This window comes from Danio aesculapii, chromosome 9, assembly GCF_903798145.1.
Source record: "Danio aesculapii chromosome 9, fDanAes4.1, whole genome shotgun sequence".
Lineage (NCBI taxonomy): Eukaryota > Metazoa > Chordata > Actinopteri > Cypriniformes > Danionidae > Danio > Danio aesculapii.
In genome coordinates, this window is record NC_079443.1 from 34,697,510 (window position 1) to 34,724,769 (window position 27,260).

At 35.8% G+C, this 27,260-nt stretch overlaps 1 protein-coding gene across 1 annotated transcript in view; it reads right to left on the reverse strand.

Moving 5' to 3' along the window:
* Positions 1 to 26,326, reverse strand: part of mao (monoamine oxidase) — a 57,517-nt gene extending 31,191 nt beyond the window's left edge. The window contains exons 1-2 of the mRNA XM_056465560.1: positions 26,205 to 26,326; positions 1,400 to 1,494 (exon numbers count right to left, since the gene is read on the reverse strand). Of these exons, the coding sequence (XP_056321535.1) occupies positions 1,400 to 1,494; positions 26,205 to 26,253 (144 nt within the window). The 5' untranslated portion in view covers positions 26,254 to 26,326. The remainder of the gene's footprint in view (positions 1 to 1,399; positions 1,495 to 26,204) is intronic.
* Between the last annotated feature and the right edge of the window lie 934 nt (positions 26,327 to 27,260).

Here is a 27,260-nt window from a genome sequence, read left to right on the forward strand (position 1 = left end):
AATGAAAGTATAAATGGCGCAAGCTTGTTGAAACCCTTAATGTCCTCTGGTTCTACTTGTTCTGATCTGCCACAGGATTTAAGTATGTAAATTTCTGCAGCAGCTTATCAACAATGTGATAAGACATCAGAAGCAAGTCCATATTTGCCAATGAAACTGCAGCGTAGCAGATCTAGAAGTATGTTAGTTCGCTCTCTTTTTCAGCAACACTGGAGTTTTTACCCCCAATAATTTTTCCAGGAGGGATTTGATTTAAAGAAAAGAACTCTATAAAAACCAGCAAAATACAAAGATACAGGAATGTGTACTTAATGGCTTTAATGAAGATAAAGAACTACAGACGCGTGAAGCACTGCAGATTTATATTTCAATTTTACTGCAAATTTCAGGGATAAGTTTGTTAAAGCCAAAAAGAAAGAGACCCATGTGGTTTTAATATTACAGTATATGTTTTTCCACCATTCATAGGTTTCACACTGATGTATATATTACAATTTTGAATTTAAAACAATTTAATGTTTACAATTAAATTAATCAACAAATTATTTCTTTGATAACTGGAAAATAATATTTAAACCTATCGGTTTACAATATACTGATGCCCTGTTTTTAGGCTTTATTGGTGATACCATTATTGCCTTTTTAGCATATAAGTATAGGACACAAACCAGCCAGGCAGTAATGTGTGGAGTGGGCTAAATAAAAAAAGTCAGTATTTTTAGTAAGTGTATTTACTAAAGCAACCCATGTTCTGTTGTCATTAATATTTTATTAAACTACAATAGGTAGAACTGTCTGAGATATGAACAAAAGCAAGTGATGCATCAAAGTTTGATTTAAAGAAAATCTTGAATGGTTATAAAAATCATTATCATCTTTAAAATAAATTAGTTAAATAATCTTGAACGATATGAAGTAGATCCGGAAACTTCTTAGTTCTCTGTTTATCCGTCTGATTTTACGGTCAGTTTCTTTTGACCACCCTTTTTTTGACCACCGTTTTAAAGAATATCACAACAGCAAATGCATCAAGTATAAAAGCCTCATCCGTTTCGTGAGGTGCACGTGCAGTCAGCAGACGTCCCCGACGCAGCACCTTGCGAAAGTATAAATCAGCCTTAAGACTATTTTGAGAGTCATGATTAAAAGATTTCAGACAACTCAGAGGTGTCGTTAATAGATTTACATTGTTTACAATTATATAAATAATTGTTGAAAATACAACTTTAAATATTTAAACATACAGTGATTTAAAACTAACATGATTTTTCTTGCTTGCAGTATCACATTGTGGTCAGAAGACCCATCTTCTTATCTTATCACACATTTAAAAGCAGACTGTGTATGCTGCAATGAAGTAATTTCATTTGCTTCATTTGATTTCAGATGAGTATCTTACCTGAACAGTGTAGGTTCTTCCACCAACACGGCCTCTGGCCTCCAGGACCACAGGATTCAGGCCGTTCTCCACCAGCAGCTTGGCGGCACTCAGACCTGGGAATCAAAAGGAAAAACAGAATATATAAGTATGACAATACTTGAAAGATTTGTCCTTGAGAAAGATCATTTTTATTGCGGGGACAACAGGAAGAGGACAAAAAGGGAAAAGAATGTAAAAAACTTGTCATCAGCATGGTCACTACTTAGCATTTTGGCTAGCCACCAAGACATACACATCTCAAAAAACTTCAGGGAAAGTCTGCATTACAACTGAGATGTGGTCTGTAACTGTATTCAAACTGTTCCTGTCCTGACAATATTAAAGGCTATTTCTGTCTTGACTACATAGTTCCTGTCTGACTGTGGCTACAAATGAGTGCTGTCACTGGTTTTCTATTGTGTGTGATATCATGACTGGCCTACACTATAAATAACATCTACTGTAGCGCTATTTGACCTCTTCTGAACAAGTAGAGTCTAAACAGCTTGTCTGTTGTTCGCCTCTTCCCACAAAAGGCACAAAAAACAAGATTGTCTGGCTTGTACAATGTACAAAACATGGGGAAATGGGCTCTAAGATCTGAACTGAAAAAGACTTCAGATGACCAGCCCAGAGAGACAGACTGATATTTTGCTACACCAAAAATTTGTTAAAAAAATAAATAAAAATAAACAAAATTTAAAGAAAAGTCAAATTGAACATGATTTGGACCTTGGAGTGTGGGTTTCTGCAGGTTTCACCAAGTCAAATTTAATACTTTTTTAAGACCATTATGATAGAAATTTCAGACATATACAGGGTTAAACGCCAATGATTTATTTTCTAATGGCCAGAGGAAAGATTTTTACTTGCCCCATTAAATTTAAAATTTAAATCTTTCTTAGCCACATATTTTGTGTACAAATAATGTGTAATGTGTCAATAATATGTAAAAACAAGCAAACTGTAGTTATATAAATATACTTGTTTTCAGCATTACCTTTCCTTAAAAAAAGAGAAACAAGTTTTAAAAAATGATAATGGACCTATTTCACAAGCCTGTTGTGATACGATTAACCATTATCACAACCTTAAATCTTTTATTGAAAGTTTTTAATATTTTGATTAAAAAAACGCATGAACATTTATATGTGTTTATGAATGTATTATATCATCTTTGCATCAAATTACAAAAAAATGAATTACGGCTGGTGTGAGGTGTTTGTAATGCAGCATCTATGGGGCTGAGGGTAAATTTGATGTTATTTTCTCCTCTAGCTGCGGTCCCACACAATTTCTTTCATTTTTCTGAAAGTCTTGATAAGTTTTTCTTTTATTATTTCAGCAAAAAATTTGTAAAAAAAAATATTTGTTGTACTTTCACATTCACAGCGCTCAACCATGATGACTTCCGCTACTGAGAAACCCAGTACAGTGCTTTTAAGACTTTATAAGGCATAAAAATTAGTTTTTGAAATGCAAGACATTTTAAAACACTGCAGACACCCTGTATATTTCTATTATTAGCAAAACTATAATCAAATTAGCCAAAACACTTAATGTGAAGACTTTTGCAGGATGGGAAGAACTTAGTGAATGTTGGGCGTTTTCATTTCTGTGGAACTCTGAATGGCTCCACAAAGGAGTTTTAGGGCAGACCTGGTTTGGCCTGTAGCTCCTACTCACCCTGCAAGTATTTCACAGGAACTACCACAAACACTTAAATACTACTGTACCACAGTTTAACAGTCTCCATGTGTCTTTTGGCATATGGTACAGTACCCTGCTAATTTAATTTGTCCATAACCTTCACCCAATTCTTCATTTTTTAAATATTTTTGTGTTGGTCTATATTTTACCCATATTTGAGTGACATAACCCAGCATATATAAAGTGCAAAATGCAAGTCATTGGCTACAGACACTTTTGAGAGTAAAGAAATATATATACAAAACAAAATGAATTCTTGTGACTCCTGACAATACATTAATGTGAACGTGCTCAGGTCAGTTATAGCTTTGAATTAATGCTTATTGTACTGTTGTAAATAATGTGAATCACTGATATTCCTATTTAAAGCCCTGAGGGTGTGCAGTGATTATGGTGTCACAGCAATAAACCAAGAGTTTCCTCCAAAGCTCTGTATAAAACTGAAAGTCAGAAGTGAGGACTAGGTTCCCTGCGAGGAAAAATCACAAGTCAAACATTAATTCATAGGAGTTTCCTCTGTCTCAACACACACACATAAGCACTTCCTCTGCTTTCAGAGGAAGTAAAACTGCTCCAGTGAATTTCTCATGACTTTTTACTAGAGTCAAGACAAAAACTACAGTTGGACATTTCTAGATGCCACTAGAAATGATAGATAGATATAGTAGATCATCATAAAATTATCATGACATTATTTTTAAAGTAAGGTTATTAGTATAATAATAGCAAAATATTATTTAATGTAATATTAATTTATATTTATTGGCAATTTTTCCTTATGACAATTGATATATGAATCTAAAAATGACATGTAAAACTACTGCACATGATTTAGACAAAAGCAATTTAAAACAATAATTAAATAAAAATTGACATTCATTGATTACAGCACATCAATATGGCATTAATTGTATGTTTAATAAATATTAAAAACACATAAAAAAGATTAACCTACTTTCTTCAATGCTGTACGCTTACAGCCACAGTGATGTGACAATGCAGCTGATGACATCTGAGGCCAAAGCATGACCTTAGGAGCTTATATAATACTACAAACTGCCTTTGATATCTGGAAAAAGTGGCAGCCGCCCAGACAAACAGCTTACACAAACACACAGTCCAACCATCTGAAATATTCCAAACCATTTAGGTCTTGTAGCCAGCAATGATCCACATGCAGCGCTATGAACACACAAAAAAAGACCCTGCAGATGCTTTCAAAACCTAGTCATAGCTGTGAAGTCTGATAGCTGACAGCTTTTGAAATGTTTGTTTTACTGAATAATGTTTTGGTTGAGCCGCAGAGCTAGAAATCAAATGTAAACCTCTACGGCTTTGTTCACACTACTACACATAAATGCAATTTGGTTCTCGAATCTAATCTTTCCATTTTGCAAGTGAGGAAATCTGATCTGTTTGTTCAAACAGCACAGTCAATATTACGTTTCTATATCAGTTACTATAGAAATGTGTGAGCACCATGTCAAGAGACTCACAGAAGATCTGAAAGTGGCTGTCAGTGTGGGAAAAGAGGATGAAAAACTGGTTGTTTTGTTTGGCTGTGTTGCCTTCATGCTGAACACACTATATATTTCAGACAATTTACTAGATAGTGTACTCCAACATTAATTTTAGACAATCTGTGTGTGCATCTGCACCCCCCCCCCCATCTCTCTTTCTCTCTCTTTCTATCCCACTTTTTCCTTTGTCACAGGTCCCACCCTAATTACATCGCCGATGTCCCCAGGGATTGGCTGGAGTGACGTATGGTCTCTTTTAAAAAGTGGAATGGTCTGGGAGAGCTAAAAGTTCAAAACTCTTTTCAAATGAGTAGAATTAACTTTCAGTAAATTTTCATGTGATAAAGTTGACTGTTGGGTTTTACAATGCAGCTTTGCAGTGTTGCGAGTTTTATTTGTTTAGAAAGTATCTGTAATGCACTGACAATAAAAAAATGGGTTAAAACAAGGGTTCTCAAATTTTTCAGCCTGCGACCCCTAAAATAACAACTCCAGTGGCTCGTGACCCCCACTATGCTTGGAGGTGGTTATAAAAATACAAATATTGCACACAATTGTGCACACACACCAGAAGGAACTACATAAACACGTGCATATTGACACACAAAAAAGTGCAACACTCTAACAACCATATATAATATTTTAGAATCATTCATTCCTTTAATTTAATATTATGTCGGCGCAATAGCCTAGTGGTTAGCGTGTCGACATATGGTGCAGTAGCACGTCAGGGCGTCGCGAGTTCGAATCCCGGCTCGACGTCATTTCCCTACCCTACCCCGCTCTCTCTCTCTCCAACTTCGCTTCCTGTCTAAATACTGTCCTATCTAATAAAGGCAAAATGGCCAAAAATAAATCTTTAAAAAAAAAAAAAAAAATTTTTATATTATCCTCATTAATGAAAATGGTGTGCACAATGTTTACAGCATAAGACCATTCTTGGTGTGGTTTTGAAGACCACCACTTGGAGATCATCCTCCATGTTCAGTCGTGGGTTTTATTTTTAATGTATGTGAGTGCCATAAGGGTATCAAAGTTTAACTTTGTGCTGCAAAATCAATCTGCTGCAACTTCCGCTATTGCTGTGACGTTAATCTAGTGTAATAACTCCAGGGGTCGCAGTCCAGTGGAAAAACAAAATCTGAAAGGCTGATGGCTTTTTATTTGCATATTATTTTTTTATGTTACTATTAAATATGTATATATTAAATATTTTATAAGTTAAATAAGTTAAAAATTATTTTTATCTTCTGTAAGTTATGTATAAAATATGGTAATTTTAATAGCAGATATGAAATTTTTGTAAATCACCAAGCGACCCCCCCTTATTGTCTCGCGACCTCCCAGGGTCAATTAACTGGTTATTATAACTATTCAAATTTAACTTCACATGTATTCACAAAGTTTTACGTGTATTGGTGTACACTCTAAAATCTAACAGTGAAAATTACTAAATGAAATGAGTTAGATTAACTCAAAAAAAAATTTAATAGTTCCTTTACTTAGTTAAAAAATAGTTACGGTAACTCATAAACTGAATAAATTAAGCAGAACTCAAACTGAATGAGTTCTGAATTTATTAATTCTATTTTTTGTCCATCAAATTGGCTAACTTTGTTTCAAGAAGCACACGGAAGTTATTAACTTCTTTACACATCTAAATACAGATAATACTCATTTTAATATTGGTCTTAATAGTAGAATTAAGTAGAATTACTTTTTCGATACAGGTTTGGAACAAGATCAAGGTAACTACGAAAGTTAGCTTTATTTTTGGGGTATTTCTCTGTGCACATTCTTGCACCGACTAATGCTTAGATATTGCTTACAGGGTTGAAATCTACTGTGATCCACTGTTTTCTATTAATTGTTGTTGGTGCTTTTACCGGATCAAAAAAAAAAAAAAAAAATCTAAATCTGCTCCAAACCTTATACTGCTCCCTGGACTAACTAGCTTTTTGTTTTGTCTTTAAGGATAAGAATAACATTAGTGTTACCCAAAGCGAAGGTAAGACACGTCATCAGAACTATATTACCAATGTGTACTTAGCAACATTTTTACCTTTTAGCAGAACATTAGCTTAATATAAAAGGTGAAAGTAATTACTGTTGCTCAAAAAGGTAACCAAGTACGTCAAGGACAGTTTTTTTTCTTAATTTGTTTTATGTTTAATTTGTTAAATAATTAATCTGAATAAAAATCATCCATTTCAAAAAGTTTACTTGGTACACTGTGTTACCTTTGGAGCACCAGTTAACGTTTTCACATTTTGTAGTTGACAATGAGTTTCTCAGTTGTCCCCTGTATAAAAGATGGATCAAGTAATTTATTAACTATGTGTCTAGATACAGACAATATTCATAATAATATTGGTTTCCTGTCCTCACTGTCACTCAAAAACAGAATAATTTTTAATACAGGTTCTGAACAACATGAAGGTAACTACAAAAAGTGTTGCAAAAGGTTTATTTTTTGGGTGAACTACTTCTCTATGCACATTCTTGCACCGACTAATGCTTAGATATTACTTACAGGGTTGAAACCTACTGTGAACCACTGTTTTCTTTTAAATGTTGCAGCTGCTTTCATGGCAAGCATGTGTGTTAATTCAAAGCAAATCTATTAGTTAATATATACAAGTTTACAGTACTCAAACCATTTGGTTTCAAAACTTAAATCCTCAAACGTTTTAACTTTAGAGTTAACTTATGGGGTTTTACAGTATAGCTGTGGCCTAATGATAAGAGAGTTTTGCGATCCCAACGTAGCAGGTTTGAGTTCCAGGACCAGCAGGGATTGTTGGTGGGAATATTCACCTCAATATCACGGCTGAGGTGATGCCTTTGAGCAAGGCACCGAACTCCCAACTGCTCCCACAGGTCGCTTGGATAAAAGTATCTGCCCAATGCATAAACGTAAATGTATCGCGATAATTACTTGCTATTGAGATTTACTGTGACAATTGTGAAGTTTTACTTATTTTCCCCAGCCCTAAACATATATCCAACAATAAGGAGGAAAACACATGAATTGTCACCATTAGACAAAGACATGTTTCATAAAAAGCCTGGTTTGGATTAGGTTGGCAAATACTGCCTTTTATTCTGCTTTGAAAGAGAAAAAAACAACCAAGTGCAAGTTTTTGCCTGAACAAAAGCAAGAAGGACTATATGAGCTCATACTCAGTCATTTACGCCGCAGTGAAACCTGATTATTTAAACAGGTTGCTTGAGTAGGAGGAATTCAAGTCTCATCCCAAAGAGATGGAGGAGAATGGACTTGTTCCAAGAGCCAATTCAACAAAATCTCCTCTTTCACACTGTCTGCAATTAGCCAACAATCTGATGCTATTTTATCAAAGACAGTCCAAACAAAGTCATGCATACTCTCAAACATGCTGATCTCAAATCTCTTTGATGTGATGAAATATTACCAGACCTCTTTGCATTATTTACGCTCATTTGTAAATGCTTAGCTGAACTGAAAATACCTGTAGCTCTCATAAGAGAAAGTTCGGTCTTACATGTTTGAGAGGGCTGGCTCACAAGAATGTTTTCTTCCTACCGAGGCATAAAATTGTTGGAAAAAGGAAGAAGTTGGCAGAAACACAAAAGTTCGCTGTGGTCTTTGTCACTTGAGTGCAGCGCTGAAGGGACCACACTGACTGAACTTTACACTGCCAAGTAAACACAGATGGAAGTGAATACAAAAACCAAAGCTCGCAGTTTGCTAAAAACAACATGTTTTCAACAAAAATGGAGGAGGTCACAGTAAAAGCGCAGTACACATCTGATAAAAAGATTGATAAAAAAAAGTTTTGTATTTGTCTATAATTTTTGGCCTTTCAAACAGAGCAGATTTTTCTGTTGCGTGACTTGGGTCTACTAAACATTTTAATATTTGGTCCATGTACACAGACGTTAATGTTTCTTCTCTCAGTAGGAGTCCACATCTGTGCAAATGCATCAGTTGTTCAGAGCTGGACATCCTGCCAGTTTATATATTGATTCAAGTACTTTCGCCATTCTTTGTCCTCCACCCTTACTCTTCTAGTCCAACATCCAGACTTCAATTTGTCATGTCTTCGTTTTATTGTTCACACATGAACAAGACAAATGCATTGCACAAACTTCTCAGCACAAATCCTATTCTGTCTTTTTTTTTAATGGATAATTGTGATGCAAAAATTACAATAATGATGATTTTTACATGCATACTATCAAATGTAGCCTTCAAACGCACTCTAATGAGAGCAAAAGACTAAATACTGGTCAAAAATACATCGGAAATACAAACAAATAACTGTGAGCAGACAATCTCATTAAAATTGGCCAAGCCAAATAAGCTTAAAAGATCATCCCATGAATCACGATACTGCTACCCAAACACATGAGCTCAGAAATTCTCCCGGGTAAGCCTAGGACTAAAAATATAACAAAAACTAGTTCTAGTTCCATTTGATTTACTAATAAATTAATGTAATGTAATAAAATGACAAGTCTAGCTTTTATTTTATTATAATTGGTCCTAAATAAAATCTTAAAGTGACAGTTTAACCAAAAAATTGAAGTTTACCCTAAAATGATTCAAAACCTTAATGAGTTTCTTTCTTCTGTTGAATACAAAAAAAAAAAGAAGATATTTTGAAGAAAGCTGTAAACCTGTCACCAATGATAGAAGGAATAGCAAATACTACAGACATTACAGGTTTCCAGCTTTTCAAAATACATTCTTTAGTGTTTTACCTCTTAAAGTCAAGCACCTGGATTTTGCCTACCCAAATTCAAAAGCTTCCCAAATACACATGCACAGGTGTAAATGCAAAAGTTTGGTATCATTTTAAAGATAACCCTGAATTTTCATTAAAAGAACTGTTGAAAGTGATTAAAATAATTGTATATATTGTATGTGTTCTAATAAACCCCTACAAAAAAAGAGGTGTTTTTTTTTTGTGAACTCAAATTTGAAGTGTGGTTTATTTATAAACTAATTTCGAGAGGATCATGTGCTTATGATCAACACAGCTGGCTCCTTATTAGCTTCGTAATCTGACCCATTAGATGATTATGGAAGCAATATAAATAACCACAGTTTTTCACTCCAGTTCCCCCCCTTCTACCCCTACTTCCTCCCCCTTTTTTCCGATAGGGTGACACGGTGGCCCAGTGGCTAGCACTGTTGCCTCACAGCAAGAACGCCGCTGGTCCAACCTCCTATCGGGCTGGTTGGTGTTTCTGTGCAGAGTTTACATGTTCTCCCCGTGTTCGCGGGGGTTTCCCCGGGTCCCCCGGTTTCCTCCCACCGTCCGAAAACATAAACCATAGCCAATCGACTAAACCAAATTATCACCGAAAACAACCCAAGTTTACACTTCTCACGCGGCGACAAGCAGGGGAGTTCTCGAGACCTACCTGAGCTCGAACTCCCCTCCCGCCCTTCTAACGGGAGGGAGCCCCAGGCTCGAGGATATTACGAACTCAGGGCTCTCTCCCGGGACAGCATGCCAAATACGCTTTATTGATCATCAGCTAAGTGTGAACTCTTGAAAGTGTACCTTTTAGGTTTTGTGTGGTCTAGGTTGCTGTAAATCATTTTGGTGGTTCCTGCACATGTCAGTAACATAGATTATGACATTTTTATTTTATCTGATTAAAGTTATTCTATTCCAACTGATGAGTGTATGAAACCACTTATGGGGGTATTAGGGCAGTACGGGCCTTTACAATTTTAAAGAATTCAGAAGTAAATGACATCACTCACCCAGTACTGGGTTTGCAGAGCTTTAAACAGAAGAAATTAATGCATAAAGATTTTAACAAGCAAGATTAAATGATGACAGAATTTTTGAGAACTATTCCTTTAACTTTGATTTATATTCCTGGCTTTGCAGACATACATACTTAGCAATACTAATTTGTTTTAATTATTAAATAAAGACTTGAGTTTAACATGAAAGCATCCAACAGATTAACATCCACCACGAAATGGGAGAAATGATTCCAATGGGATTGTTGAACCACTCAGAAAAAAGGTCAAACTTTCTTTTGAAGAGAACTCTGGGAGATCAAAGACCTCGTCTCGACTGGAAAAGCCTCTGCAACGTTCAGATCTCTTTCAGCCTGCTGTTTTCTTCTCTTTGCTTTGCCTTTATACTCAGTTCATTTCCAATCTCTAATCCACACTATTCTTCATCTTAAGGTGCTGCATCTAAACTAAACACTATAATGTTAAAGGAGATATACAGAAGAATTTTCATGTTTTAATTGCTTTTACATTGCCAATGTATAAACAGCTTACATAGACAGAAAACCTTATGCCTACGAAAGCCTCTAGACTAAGCTTTCAGACTTACTTTAGGGTCAATGTGTCATGCAAAGTCTATAGTTTCAAAAATACTTTATAATCAAACCACCATAAGAGTCATTGACCTCATTTGTCAACATAATGAATTGAATAGTGCCTATGAACTGCAGAGCTTGTGCAAATATATCCATATTGCTATGATCTAATGCTTCTTTTACTGCTGTTTTCTCACCTCTGTCATTTTTGCTGTGTTAATTTTTTTATCGAAAGGATACATTTTCATATTTACATTATTCTCAACAGTGTTTTTGGTGTCTAGATGTCTGTTCTCAGTACAACACTGCATTTTTAAACAATTTTACTTCTGTTGTGAGTATATTGGGGCACTAAATTATGTTCAGTCTCATGCACATTAATTGTGGATGAGGGTAGGCTAATGATGAACAATAAGTGCATGTTTGATCTAAAAACTTCCTTTAATCATGTTAAAATTATAAGAACTAGCCTATGACAAAAGAACATATTTAGACATTCCCTTTGTTAATGCCAGTTCAATGGGGCATTTACAAAGAAAACAAGAGTCTGAGGGTGGATGGGGTTTCCATGGAGACAGTACATATAAAGATGCAGTCTCTTGGCAAAGGTAAATCTATACCTATTACCTCCTTGTATTGGCTGGGAACAAGAATCTGCTGTGCACTCTTTCTCTAATTGACATGACATAACAAGGTTAGGGTTTTCAATTGGACATCAAACTAAGGGAAAGGCAAGTAAATCAAACAACAAACCAGTTTATGGGCCTGATCTGGATCTTATGGAGCATATCAGTTTGTACTGTAAGAATAGAATGACACACTCTTCTACTAATGCACATATGCTGCCAGTGACTAACAAGCAACTAATGGGCACTAAAACTAAGTTTGAAATGACAAATGTTTCATTTTAGTTAAATATATAGAAAAAACTAAAGTTCTAAAAATGCAAGCATGCATACGAGTTAATGGCTAGAGAAACAAGGAATATGAAATTACCTACACGGAGTTCCTAAGAGAATTTGTAACATTGTCATTTTGACAGTTATAACAATTAAAGGATTAGTTCTCCCAACTAAAAATTATATTATTAATTGCTCATCCGTGTGTTGTTTTAATCCCCTGAGACCTTCGTTCATCATTGGAACACAAATTTAAATATTTTTTATAAAATCAGAGAGCTCCCTCATCCTCCATAGACAGCAATGGTCCAAGACATTCAAAGACCTGAATAAGAACCAAAAAACATCACCAAAACATTCCATGTCACTTCAGTGGTTCAACTATAATCATAAGAAGCTCCATAAACAATTTTCTGCAACAAAACAACAACAACAAAAAAAAAAAGTAAAAAGGACTTTGTTTGCCTAAGTCTCTTGCATCACTTCAGGGTGCATGTTGTCTACAGGCAATGCCATGCTTGCATTTTGGCTGCTCACTCTAATGGCAATACATCATATGGCCCATATGTGCACCCTGATGAGGAAAAGAAGATATATGGGAACAAGTCATTCATTCAATTTCTTTTCAGCTTAGTCCCATTATTAATCAGGGGTCACCACAGCGGAATGAACCACCAACTTATCTAGCATATGTTTTACAAGGCGGATGCCTTTCTAGCCACAACCCAGCACCGTGAAACACCCATACACTTTTGCATTCACACACCCACACATACACTATGGCCAATTTAGCTTATTCGATTCACCCACATGTCTTTGAACTGTGGGGGAAACTGGAGCACCCGGAGGGAACCCACGCAAACACAGAGAGAATATACAAACTCCACACAGAAATGCCAACTGACCCAGCTGTGGCTCGAACCAGCAACCTTCTTGCTGTGAGGCTACAGTGCTACCCACTGCGCCAGCATGTCGCCCTGGAAAAAAGTTATACTTACAATTTTTTTGGTGCACAAAACTGTTCTTGGAGCACCATGATTACTGAACTACTGAAGTCAAATGGGCTGCGTCCGAAATCGCCTACTACTCAGTAGGTACTGCATTTGAATTTGAATGTACTACTCAGTACTTCTCGCATACTGTTTTTAAAATTCTATGAATTCGGACAGAATACCCAGCACACATACTGCTTTTAGCATGCTATTTATTATGGAGGTATGTGATTACAAGCGCAGCCATGGAATGTTTTGATGATGTTTTTGGAGGATGAGAGAGCTCCTGGATTTCATCAAAAATATGTTTATTTGTGTTCCAAAGATAAACAAATATCTCAGGGGATCTGAATGAGATGAAAGTGAGTAATTAATACCAACATTTTAATTTTTGGGTGAACTACTACATTTTTTCTGCACAAAAATAGGTTGAGATTAGTTTACAACTCTTTTTCTTCGAAAGGTCAGGTCTTGAATTACATCAGATTACAAATCACCCTTTGTTTTAATTCAACAATTTATATCAAATTGCTTTGTTTGCACACTTACCAACCCTGATTAAACCCTACATTGCTGACCAAGAAGAATCACTCTTAAGAGTCCTTGTCTGTCAGCAGTGGTGGTAATTACACAATCACATTATCAAAACACATTAATAGACACCAAGCTGTAAATTGGAGGTGGCATGGGCCACCTTTAAGTCTGCAGTTTATCCCTCAAGGAATTTCTCAATTAAAATGCTAATGTCAGCTTTAGCAAGTGTCTCATTTTCCATTTACACAAGAAATAAGTAACGTAAAGTAGTAAAAATTTTAGAGGGTTTTCTCAACTTGCATACAAGGAAATTAAAACTTTTATAGTGTGTAAAATTAAAATGTGCATACACAATTAAATGCACAATATTCACCAACCGACAAATAAAATATAAAATAAAACAATCTAAATACAACTAATTTAATAACAAATAAAAATCTGTACTACTGTGGAAAATAACTGATACCTTAAGGATACATTGCATATCCACTGTGCAACTAAATACAACCCTAACCCTAAATTAAAAAAAAGAGTTAACTACTTTTATAGAATTGTAGAGAAACATACAGATATCATACACTAGGGCTGCATGATATTGGACAAATCTGACATTGCGATATTTTATATTTCTCCAATATATATATTGCGATATGAATACAGTTTCATCAGATGACTTAAACAGCTTTATATGGAATTAAATCTTCAATTTAGATCGACTTCTTGTATAGGAGAGAATCAAACAAATTGCAAGCATAAATAAACAAGATAGAGCAAGGATAAAAGTGAAATAAGACGTGTTTTATGGTTTTCCGAAGAGTCAAATAGTAGTCAGATATTCAGATGTTCATTGCTGACCAACTATAATCCCAAATCAACATTGTGAATACTGCGATGTGACTATTGCAAATGCACAGGCTCATTCTGATTATGTACCCCTATATACATTTCTGTAGAAAGTAAAATACATCCCAGGAGCTACGTTTTATTTGTTTTCGTGAATCCACCATAGGCCGATGTGTATGACTTTCAGATCTCAAATTTCTCTCGCGAGTGCCATTCACGCCTGCTGTTCTCACGTAAATCCACCAGAGGTCGCTGTCGACTAACTAACTGACTGACTGACCAACCGACCAATACCCCCACCCTCCCCCTTCACTAAACCCAGCCAATAGTATCTTGAAAAGCACCGACTGACCCGCCTACCCCTTCCCAAAACCCAACCACAGTGTTTTGAAAAGCAATCCAGAAAAAGAAAACCCTCCTGATTTTTTACCACATTTTCAGATTTTACCACATTTACTTGTTTATTTTACTTTTGGCTTTGTTTTTGTCTTACCTGCTTTCTAGAACTGTTTATTACCAAACTTGAAACCTCTGTTGTCGCGGTCAACTCCGCTCTGAATCTCAAGTCTGCCAACGTACACGTCAAGCTACCGGACAAACTGGTAACAGCAGAAAAGCTGCCCACACGAAGGTAAGTGGTCAGCTGGGAAACGAGAAAAGGAATGACATCATACCACCCAATAGCGTTTGTTTAAAATACTAAATGCAGCCATACGTAGCTTTGGCTACATAATTCACAATATCCAGAAACGTATATAGGGCTACGTTTTCAGAATGAGCCTAGGTTGGAACTGGAACTACAATTTAATACTAATAAAATAGATAGGATGAAAGAGAAAATTTTAATGATTTCAAGCCAATCAAACCATTCAAAATAGATAGATTTACAAATTTACGACTCATAAACATAGCAAATGGCAATTTTAATCAATTTGTCTGTCTCCATTAAAGCAAGCTCTACCCTTTTATATGGTGTAAGTATGCACCAAGACAATGAAATATCAATGAAAGGAGGATTCACTGGAGAAAACATGTAAGTGAAGTCGAGAAAAGTGCTTGATGCTTCACGCTCTTCTCGGAGCAATTGCTTTCCTGATAGGCTGAAACATTGACATTCGGATGCATTATTTAAAAGCAATTACAGAGAGATCAGCGAAATGGCATGTTCTCCTGGCAACCTCAAGGACAGTTGTTCGTTTAGGAGAGAAACAGAGCGGTATTATCTTAAGTTGCATAACGAAGCCAGTCAAGCTGGAGTCAGGCTCCTCTCTGCACGGCTCACAGGGGGAAAAAAACAGGCCAATGAGGTTTGATTATACAACTAAAAGGACAAGGCATTTAGGTATTCGAGTATTTCCCTCGCTCTCAACAAACATTATGTAGCATGTGTAAAACAAAGTTCAGATATTTATTTTAAACATTTACACTAGCGAATTATGGGAGATTTTGAAAAATGAAAGCACTGTTGATTTTAAATGCATCCAAATGTGCCGTGCTCTAAAAATCAATGTTCGCAATTGTGTTTACATTGATTTTTACAGATCCACAGCTGTATTTATTGCTGGAATAAACAATGCTTCCTTCATTTCAAAAGGATGTTGACATTTGAAAATTGCAGCAACAAGCCAACCAGAAGTCTCTTATTGTCTATGTGAGTTGAAATATTCAGGAACAAGAAACACAGCCACTGTGCATGTCTGAGGGCATAGCATTGAGAAAACAATGCAAATTGTTGTAGCTCAAGCTGTTCAAGAGCTACTGATTTTGAATGAGTTCTTTTTTATATTTTAAAATGTATTTTCTTTGTGAATATAATATTGATCTTCAGCAGCAATTTTGTTTATCCAAAGTAGCAAATTTAATGCACAAAATTAGAATATCAATTACAGTATATTACACAGATTATAACTGATGGTGCAAGTGTAGGGCTTGGTGCTGGGGACTATTTTCAGGTGCTGCATAATTTCATTGCACCTGGTGCAGCCATGGTATGGCACCAAAGTTTCTTGATTATTACACTGGAATAAGAGTATAGTTCCTAGACATTTCGCAACTTTTAATTTTTATCAGTCTTAATACATGATGTAACTACAAAAGAGTCAAGCTTTAAATAGGAAAATTATTGAAACTCAGATTCAATGTTTAATGATAAGCAAAGCTAACCTAAAAGTGTTCCCCACCAGACATGGCCCAGCAAGAGCATGACATTACCATGATGTCCGATTGACGTTGTACCCCAAAGACGTGGGGACTTTGCATTATGTTTGGAAAAGAAAATTCGGTTGATGTCAGAACCCAACGTCCCATTGACGTCAATGTCCACTGTTCAACCTAAAATCAACCAAATATCAACGTCTAATGATGTTACAGCTTGATGTTGTGTGGACGTTACCACTATGACATTAGATTTTGATTGCCATACCTGACGAATAAATGTCAGTATTTGACGTCAATATGATGTTGGTTTAAGATGTTGGTTTAAGATGTTGGATATTGGTCACTTTCCAACACAACTTAATATCAACCAAATATCAACATAATTTGACGACATTATTGGACGTCAAAATAACATTGTCCTAGGGCGCTGGCTAGAATTTTAGTCACCTGACATCACAACCTAAATCTAACCTAATATTAACATATTATGACGCTGTTTGCTTGCTGGGGGAGATCAGTTAAATGGATTCAAAAATGTTAAAATAAAGTCTAGGGGATGTAAATAGTTTTTAAAACAAAATAATAAATAAATAAATGAATAAATTAATAAAGAAAGGAATAAAGGAATAAAGAAATAAGTAAATAAATATGGGTAAATTAAACAAAGTGGAGTGTTCTTTTAAAAATCAGCATTTTGAAATGTATTTGAAATCTTTTGCAACATTATAAACACTTTTACTGTCAAATGTGATCACTTTTGCTGCAATGTAACAAACATGTATTAAAGCAACCTTATGTATTACACAAACACACCTTAAGGACTATAAAATGAGTCTAAACTAAGCTGCAAAACTGGCCCACACAGACACTCCACACAGTTCGCCTTTGAACCTGCATGTTTCCTGACTATCCTGGCTGATTTCCAAAGTAAAAATGTCAAAGTTGTTCAGCAAGAGCAGGACACTCTCTAGGAAGCGTCAACAGCCTCCGCAATTAGATGTGGAATTCCTTCCTTCCACTTGCACACCCCATGAGAGCAGCTACTGAGACCTACAGTACCAGAGCTCCAAGCAAAACAACTCCCTAATGCCTTTCTGATCTGAAAAGCTTCTCAGTCTCTTCAATTGTCAACCTGATTCTGATGGCTATGTACACATGTAATAAACAAATGTGAAGTAAATGTTATGTAAAAAGTATTTTTTTCCAATGTGCTTGATATGAACATTGAATTTCAGCAAGCTGGTTGATTTCTTTGAGAAGTGTTGTGTTATAAATGCATTACTCTCTTCATATCTCAATCAAGTACACAGACAATTACACCAGCTCAATGAACAAAATTAGCTCATGGAATGGATTATTTCTTTTTTCAACCAATAATAGAGAGGGGAGAGATCTGAACAAACAGCTAAATGAAAACAATATACTTTATCACAACAATATACCCATCACAAGTCATGCCAAAGACATTTTTGTGCAAGATTCCTATTCTTTGCAGCTCTAAGCAAGCCATTTTTACGCAAGTAAAGATCCACCAGAGCCATAGAGAGAGAAAGAGAGAGTTGCAACAACAGAAGTCCAAAATGTTCAATCATCACATGATTCAGGCAGACTTCAAGGCCCAATCCAAATTCTACTCCTTAGCCCTTCAACTTACCCCTACCCCTCGTTGTGCATATTCACGTGAAGGGGTAAGGTTTCCCAATTTTCCTTAGCTTGAAGGCGTAGGGCTAAGGGGAAGGGCTAGATAGCCCTAGAAACAGATTTTTCAGGACCACACTCAAAACCAAGGGGTAAGAAAATTTAGCATAATACACCATCTACAACGGCTGCACATGAAAGTAAGGAGATCCACAAATTAGTATTTTTTGTCATTATTGTGAATTTTCACAACAAACAAGCATATGTTTTAATACATTCATAACAGGGCTTGTGTTTTACCATTAAGCTTTTGAGAAATCCTGCTAAAATACAAACCGCTATATTTCGCAATGTATAACCCCTAATCAGGGCCGGAGAGAGCTGAACTGGCGCTCCAGGCAAACGACAAAACCCTGTGTGTTGAGGGTGGTAGGACAGTGTCATGGATAAAATCGCGGACGCCACCATCACTATTCTCTTTGGACGTGCTAGCCCTGTCCCTAATAAGAACTCCTGTACAGCAGTCCCACAACATTCTGTCACTTGATGACACTTAAATACCCTGTCAGAAAAGTCTAGTGGCTGTGAATGAGCTTTTTACAGTCTCTAGTATAATGTTAATATTGTTTTCTTGTTTCAAGAGATCACATATGATGACATATGATGACATATGATGACATGTGCACGTGTTGTTGTGCTGTCCCATTTCTTAGGGGTAAATTGCGAAGCCCTTCCCCTTCACACTTCAAGGGGCAAAGGGAAGGGGTAGGGGTAGAAAAACAGAACTGGGACAAATAGTTCCAAAAAGTGCTTTGTGGTTAATTCAAATAATGTCAGATAAAGTTCAAACATTCACAAATCACAACAAATGCAACTCTCTCTCACCCTATGACTTTGTTTGGAACCATCTAACAATACCCTAGCAACCAAAACCCTTAAAAAAACCACATGGTAGTAACCTACCAACCATAAACTTTTTAATAATAAACTTTTTATCCGGTAAGATAAAAATTGCATAAACTACAATGGAAACAAATAAATTCAAGCATGTGCATCAATTCTTTTGCTTCAACAGATCATGTGATAACAAAAATTTAAGTAGCAGGTATGTTTGGTGGACGATGAGATTCAAACATTTTAAAATGTTATATATGAGAAAGACGTGACAACCATCCTTGTGACAACCAACGTGCAAATCTTTAAAGAATTGTGAGTGGAGATGATTCTAAACGGAAATGACAAACCGTGGACTATTTTGTGTAATAAATGGAAGAGCTTTAAGCAAAAAAATACATGGCTGAAAAAAAAAAAAAAAAACTCAGACGTAGTGCAGCAGGTGGCAAGAGCACATTTCATTACTTTGACAACATAGATATGATTCTCAGACAAAGGCCAAATTTCATGTCTCTTTCTTCCATCATAATCTCCGGTATGATTAACAAATCAAAAACAAATAAGTTATTATATTCAAAAAAGGCCTTCTCCTAATGCAGCAACTTCCATTTTTCTATTGATATTTGGTGCCAGTTTATCAGGAAGTGACAATTTTGTTCTCTTGGACTTGTTAAATGGAAACTATGCTTTATTCGCTGATGTTTCATGTGATATTTCAGTTTTTAATTAGCATCTTTGGATGGAAATATGGCTATCAACAGTAATTTTTTTCAGATTCTGTTTGGTAAAATGCTGTGTGTTTCAGTGTAATGCAGCAAAGTATGATTCCCTTGTTTAGGTCTCAAATTAGGGCAGTGGGTGAAGAAGAGACGAGCTTGGTGGCTGTTCGAATTTGATTCTGACGAACCCTGGAAGTGGTTGAGAGTAAACACTCTTGACCATTTTTGACCCTATTGACACGGTGTCATCCACTTGTGATCAAATCAACAAAAATGAAGTTTTAACAGGGCATTATAATACATTAACTAATGGTTCGAATCTCGGCTGGGTCAGTTAACGTTTCTGTGTGGCGTTTGCATGTTCTCCTCGCGTTCGCGTGGGTTTTCTCCGGGTGCTCCGGTGTCTCCCACAGTCCAAAGACATGAAGTGTAGGTAATTTGGGTAAGCTAAATTGTCCGTAGTGTTTGAGTGTGAATGAGTGTGTATGGATGTTTCCCAGAGATGGGTTGCAGCTGGAAAGGCATCCGCTGCGTAAAACATATGATAAGTTAGCGGTTCATTCCGCTGTGGCGATCCCAGATTAATAAAGGGACTAAGCCAAAAAGAAAATGAATGATTGAATGAATATAATACACTACAATAATCATGCATTTGGTGAACCCTTTCATTCACACAGGGGTTCCCAAACTTTTCAGCCCGCGACCCCCAAAATATCAATGCCAGTGACTCACAACCCCCAATATCCTCTGAGGTGGTTATAAATCTATATACCTTGCACACAGCGGCGCACACATAAATCTACTCATCGTATAATTTTGGAGAACATCCTCCATGTTCAGTTGTGGCCTGTATTTATTTTTAATGTATGTGAGGGCCGTAAAGGTGTCAGAAAGTTTAACCTGGTGCTATAAAATGTGCTGCATCTGAGTCTTTCATATGATGTAATCACCCCAGGGGTGGCAAAACAATTGAAAGGCTGACGGCTTTTTATTTGCATGTTGTTTTTTTAATGCAACTATTAACTATTTTTCTTCTGTATGTTAGGGATAAAATATGGTATTTTTAATAGTTTAATAGATTTCTGCAACCCCTACTTTGGGAACCACTGAACACTACTTAAACATATTTTTGTTCACATTTTTATACATGGGAAAATAAAATTGAGCCTGTATTTACAAAAGTGACTATTTGATTCAGTTGTCTACATAAAAAAGGTCACAAGAGTAAAGGTGTCATTTATATTGTTTAGCTGAAAGGCATCACTTGTTTCTCCTCTGTCAAACACAACCCCTGTGGTGCTTGACAACAGACACAAATACACATTTGCCGTTGCAAGTTCCCAGGGAGCATAAAAATGAGTTGTCAGTTCTGTTTACCACCTCTGCCAAAGTGCAATCTCCTGAGCACCTCCAGTGACTTTGCAAATAGTAATTGGATTTACAGGGAGTGCTGGGTCATTATTAAAACTCCCTGAGGCAACCCACTTTATGAGGTTTAGATAGAATAAGAAGAAAGCCCCGATTTCCTTTCGAAGGTCAACAGGTGCAAAATATCTGCATAAAGAGCAACTTTAAAGGCAATTTAAACAATTTACTCATCCCCAAACCTTTCTGTGTTTCTTTATTCTGTTAAACACAAATGACAATATTTTTTAAATATTGCAAACTGGTAACCATTGGCAAATACTATGGAAGTAAAAACAAATACTATAAAGGTTAATGGTTACCAGTTTCCAACATTCTTCCAAATATCTTTCTTTGTGTTCATCAGAAAAAAAAAGCTCAAAACACATTTGAAACAAGTGTGAGTAACTGATGACAGAAAATTGATTTTTGGGTGAACAATCCCTGTCAGGTGCACTCAGTCCATACAACTGAAATAAAAAAGTGCAATATCAGATCATGTATATCATGATACATGTATGTCTCTGCAGGAATTGCACTGCAACTTTGACCTGTGAAGCATTGAATGTGTAACTAGCCTCACACAGCTGACGACGTGCAAGATCGCATGCATGTATGAACGAAAAATGTTTTACAGGCTCAAAAGTGCCGTTTGTTTAACACTGACTCTTTGAAACTTGGCAGGGAATCAAAGTTCTGATGCTGATAAACGGTTTTATAGCAATGGATTGGTTGATACAGGGGCCATGGTGTATCATGTGTGGTCTTGTTACATAATAGTGACTGATTACATTCATTAGCTTTCTTCAACCTGAGTAGTATGACTTGTTTAGTGCACAGAAGCAAAGTTTAAGCAATCAGCAGCTTTCTTTAAAGGTAAGACTGGGTGTGGCCATTTGTAACTTGAACTTGAGGCTGTATCAACTGCTCATAGTTATTTTAGCAGTACAAAAACAGTATGCTTGAGTTTAGGCATGGTTTTAAAAATGCAAAAATATATGTAAGGGTTTTTATGTGTTGTAAAGTAATCTGTGTTTTTGAAACTAATGAAGACAGCAGAAGTCAATGATTTATTTGAATTATTTAGCCGGACATGTTTACTGTTCCAAAATATGATAAATGTTTCCTGAAATATTATATATTGTGGGGGTTTGTTTTTTACCCAGACATTTAAAAAGAACATATTTTATAGCAGTAATGTCAATATCGTAATACAGTGAAATCGTAGTATTTGTATCCAAGTTTATTATACCATCAGTAACTTATACCGTCCCATGCCTAAATCAGTTTCAATGTAATTTATTATTAAGACAATAAACCTTGGTTTGTAGTCTAGAAAGTTTTGGTTAAGGCCTGTTAACATTAAAAATAATATAAATATAATAATAAATATATTTGCATCAACACTGATCAAGGATTACAAGGGGAGATTATCCCATCGTAAATCTGTTAAGTAAATCCAGCTCTTGTAATCAATCTAATCTAATTTAGCCATTATAGTCAGTGTAGTAGTGGAATTAAATATTTTGGACAAACATATATTTCCCATTACACAAAGGCACCAAAACTAGCACAGACTCTTCATGGTTTAGTTTGGTTTTCAGTCATGGCTTCGGTGTGGTTTGAAATGGGATATGTCGAATAAAAAAGCACTGTCAAATAAAAGTTAAATAAAAAATAAGTCTACAAGCAAAATACAATACAAAATTAATACAATATAGCAGTGGTCTCAAACCCAATTCCTGGAGGGCCACAGCTCTGCATAGTTTAGCTACAACCACCTCCAACTCACACCTGCTTAATGGTCTCTAGTAGTCTTGAACACCTTAATTGGTTGGATCAGCTGTGTTTGATTAGGTTTGGAGCAAAACTCTGCAGAGCATAGGCCCTCCAGAAATCAAGTTTGAGACCAATGCAATATAGCAAAAGATAAAACTAAAATAAACTGCTTTTCGGGTACAGAACAGTAGTTTTCTGTTGGATAAACTATAATCAAATACTACTGCATACTGTATATAATATTCACTGTATAAATTAAATAAAACTTAACCAATTAACCATTATTGAGCTGTATAGCTATTCAGTCAAGAGCAAAGGTGATTTCATTATATTTTGCTGTTTGATTAATATTTAAAACACAGACAACAGGAATAAGATGCTTTTACTTTAAGATGCAGCTTAAGCAGCTTAACATAGATGAAGTTTTAATAAAGTTCTAGTTGTCACAGTTGAAGCTCAGTTAAATTCAAGTGATAATGTAAAGCCTGAAAGCCGAAACACTGAAGAGAAACTTCACTGATGTCAAGTCAGACAGGTGGACATAATTATTGGTTATAATTGAGTTTTACTGTTGAGAAACAAGACTTCATTTGCACGTCATAACTTTTATTCACCTGTTCAGATGAGCATTTCTCAGATCTACCGCACGTTCTGGTTCTGGACATGTTCTCAGTGACATGTGGCTTTCATTTTCACATGAATCATGTTTCAGCACATGGACAAACATTCTAACATGCATTGAGACAGGTGAGAGATTAATTAAAGGAAGGGGGAAAATCCAAAATACAATTTTAAAATATTTAAATCAAAACTGAAAAACAGCAATATCCATGTATGTATTAAACTGTGGAGGTTGTACCGAATGGTTCAATATTATATAGAGTATTGCGGCACCCCTAGTTTCCAACATAGTAATTATCTTTAAATAATCTTTTAAAAGAGGCTTAAACATCAAGCAGTGAGCTTCTCCACAATGTCGTCTGTAGCTTTAAATTGCGCAAGCCTGGGACTGACTGAGTGTCCATGTTTTATTGTTTATTAACTAGGAAATAATTTGTTCTGAAAGTAATCCCAATGATATTGTTTCTCTAAATCTTTATAGTTGTGGTCTGAACCCTGCAGTTGTTTTGGATTTAGAACTCAATCCTTATCGTTATCTTTAGTTATCATGCTTGGTGTGAACGGCCCTTTACTCTTGTAGTTAATTACCTACAGTAACTAATCAGAAAAAAGCTTAATGGCATGTTGCAAAATAAAATGGACTTTAGTTACTAATCTCTGAGCGACATTGCAAAAAGAAACTTTAATATCCTTCGATGTAACAATATAAACTGAAACATCTGACTTGATTCTGATGTCCTGTTGCATATCATATAAATTCAATCGACAAAAGCGTCTGTATGAAATGAAATACTGTTTCCAGCAGGTTATCGGGAAGACATCTTGACCCTGTTTTGCTCGGTTCTGTTTCCAAGAAAGTTCTTGCACAAGCAATATTTCTCCCAGTACTGGGAGCACTTCACTCCCTCAGAGCTGGGTTTAAATTGTCAAGTCTATATATTACAATACATATCCACTGTGGGAACAAGCCAGTTTACACGAAAGGAATGGAATTTCCTGTTAGGCTATGACCATAAGGACATAATGCTGTGCTTTCACACTGCTGCACACAAAATAGGTCACTCAACACATGCGAAGACTGACTACAGTAATATTTTCTAATCAATAGTGCATCAACATTTTAATGAATCTCACACAATCTCTGAAAATAAATATTCCTGGGAAGCATTGCACATTATTCCTCACGTTCTCAATGGGATTATAGTGAAATGAAATGTTTGACAGGCTTTTCGCACTACGCCTATTCAATGATTTACATGCTATTAAACACTATTATGAACACTTTTACTTTTTAACCCTGAAGCAGAGCATGGCAAGTATGTACATGTGAGTACAGCAGTGTATGGCAGTAGTTGACGCATATTTGAAAAATGTTCTGTTTACGATAAAATGTAACAAAAGATTTAAATATAATCTTAGATTAGCTATTTCAAATGTGAAAAACATATTCTGAGATCCAATTGCATTTAAGTGAAAAAAAAGTTCAGTGTTTATTAGCCTTGTAATCATAGGAGAACCAATTTAAGAGTTATACAGATAAAGAACCTGTAATGGTACCCCGGCATTTCTTTGGGGAGGTTAAGGGGCTATATAGTGGTTCCATACATAATTCCAATCCAAATAATGACATCTAGTGCTATTTATTTAGCACCTTTTTTAAGAGTGATGTGAACATGACATACAGTACACACAATCACATGGATAAGTGACCATTATTAATTAATGTTACTGGTCAGTTATATTAAGAAATCAGCAGCTAAGCAATCACAGTCAGGTATTCAAGGGTTGTGTGATAAGGGTGAGTGGCTGACACTAAATAATTGGTAGCTAATATTGCACGTCTTAACTACTAAATATCCTAACACTTTTTTTAATAATAAAAAAATTCCAGGCTACTATATGCATTTTCAATAATTTCACTAATATGGAAAAGACTATATTATTTTCATGGCCTTTAATGTGAAATAACTTAAAATAAACACAGGAGCTAATTTTATAAGAATGCAAATTTTATAAGAAATTTCAGATAGCACTGAGGTTTTTGCATCTAAACTCTTTTTTATATATATATATATATATATATATATATATATATATATATATATATATATATATATATATATATATATATATATATACACACACACACACACAAGTCTTTACATGGTGTGTTTATAACGGTCCAAATTAAGCAATAGCTGCACTTAGAACTTATCAATCTGCAGAATCTTTTTCAAAAGGAAAACGTGATTTGAATAATAAAACATTTCCCCTAACACTCACACACATTTGGAAACTAAACACTGATGCTGAGAATAAAAAGTTCATAGCCTAATACACAGTTGCATGCCGCTTAACGGTCTCTGCCTTCTGGCGTTATGAATATGAAATAATCATGTCACGGAAGTGGAAGGGCAAGCTCAGGTGACAACGAGAACAAATACACCAAGTCTGCATAACTCACCCTCCTGTCTTTCTGACAAACTAAAACAATCCTATATAAAACGTAAGCATGATCTACACATTTAAACGCCGCGATATTACAGTGTTATTTAAGCATTGCGAAATTGAATAATCATATTTAGCACGGGTCAGTCGCGCGGCTTATATTACTCAATAACGATGATCACTACTATCATCAGCCGGTAATCCTCAGTGATGCAAAGTTTCTGTAGGAGCGCGGCAATTGCAATGAGATTATATGAAGTTTTAAACGCAATTTTGATGCCACTAACCTGAGATGCCTCCGCCAATCACGATCACGTCGTATGCGTTCGCAGTCATGGTGCTGTCCGTGTCTCTGTTCAGTGGCGCTCAGAGCAGAAGAGCCACCGCTCCGCATCTGTGTTCAAAGCGCTTTGAGCCCCGCCCCCGCCTCCTATCAGCGGCAATGACTGATTACAACAGCTCCAGAGCTTCCCTCTGCGTGCCAACTCATATGACCATTTATGCAGTGTGTGCAGCATTATTGTCCAGTTACATTTCTGAAAAACCACAATGGCAATCCACATTAATATAAACATGATATTATAACATAGCTATATTTATAGTTTAAAATGTAAGATGAAATGTATTGTTATAAATGCTTTATTTATTTTTTTTACAACCTGTTGCTTTAAGGAAGCACAGTAAAACTTAATATATGACTTAAACAAAACGTAAAAAATAATATGCAATACTGTAGTAGTAAGTCCTCTTAATTTATTGGTCAAGTCATGGCCTGGTCGAGCAGTTCTGCTTTCTAATTTAGCTTACCTGCTGCCAAGAGCGGGATTTGGAGGTCAAAGCGTAGGTCGTGTTTTTAACTGTGCATTTTTTTTACAGATATTAAATTGTAAATAATAAATAAAATAATTTCCACAGCTGTTTTTTTAGTGTAACTGATTGTGGCGTTTTCGTCCGATGACCATGATCGCTCAGTGCCGCGTTTTCCCTCAGAATATGGAAAAACCGGAGTGGATTTATTAGACTTGTTACAATACGCATTTGCGTCGTAGGAAAGACTCCAGTCCACTAATATCCTGTGCGGTGTTTGGCGTTCAGCTAAGCCAAGCTAAAATTAAGTATTATTTCATTTTCCTCCATTTATTGTCCGAGGCGATATGGGAACGACCTGGCCATTTTGTCCGAAACGTAAGTTATTTCATATTATTTTCTTTTTTTATGTGAACATATTTATTGAAATTGATATTACGCTAAGTAAAAGGTTCAAAACAACAACGTTAGCAACACGTCGAACAAGCAATTAACGTTAAGTAGGCCAGGGCTGGGCCTGAATCGAAGCTCTCATT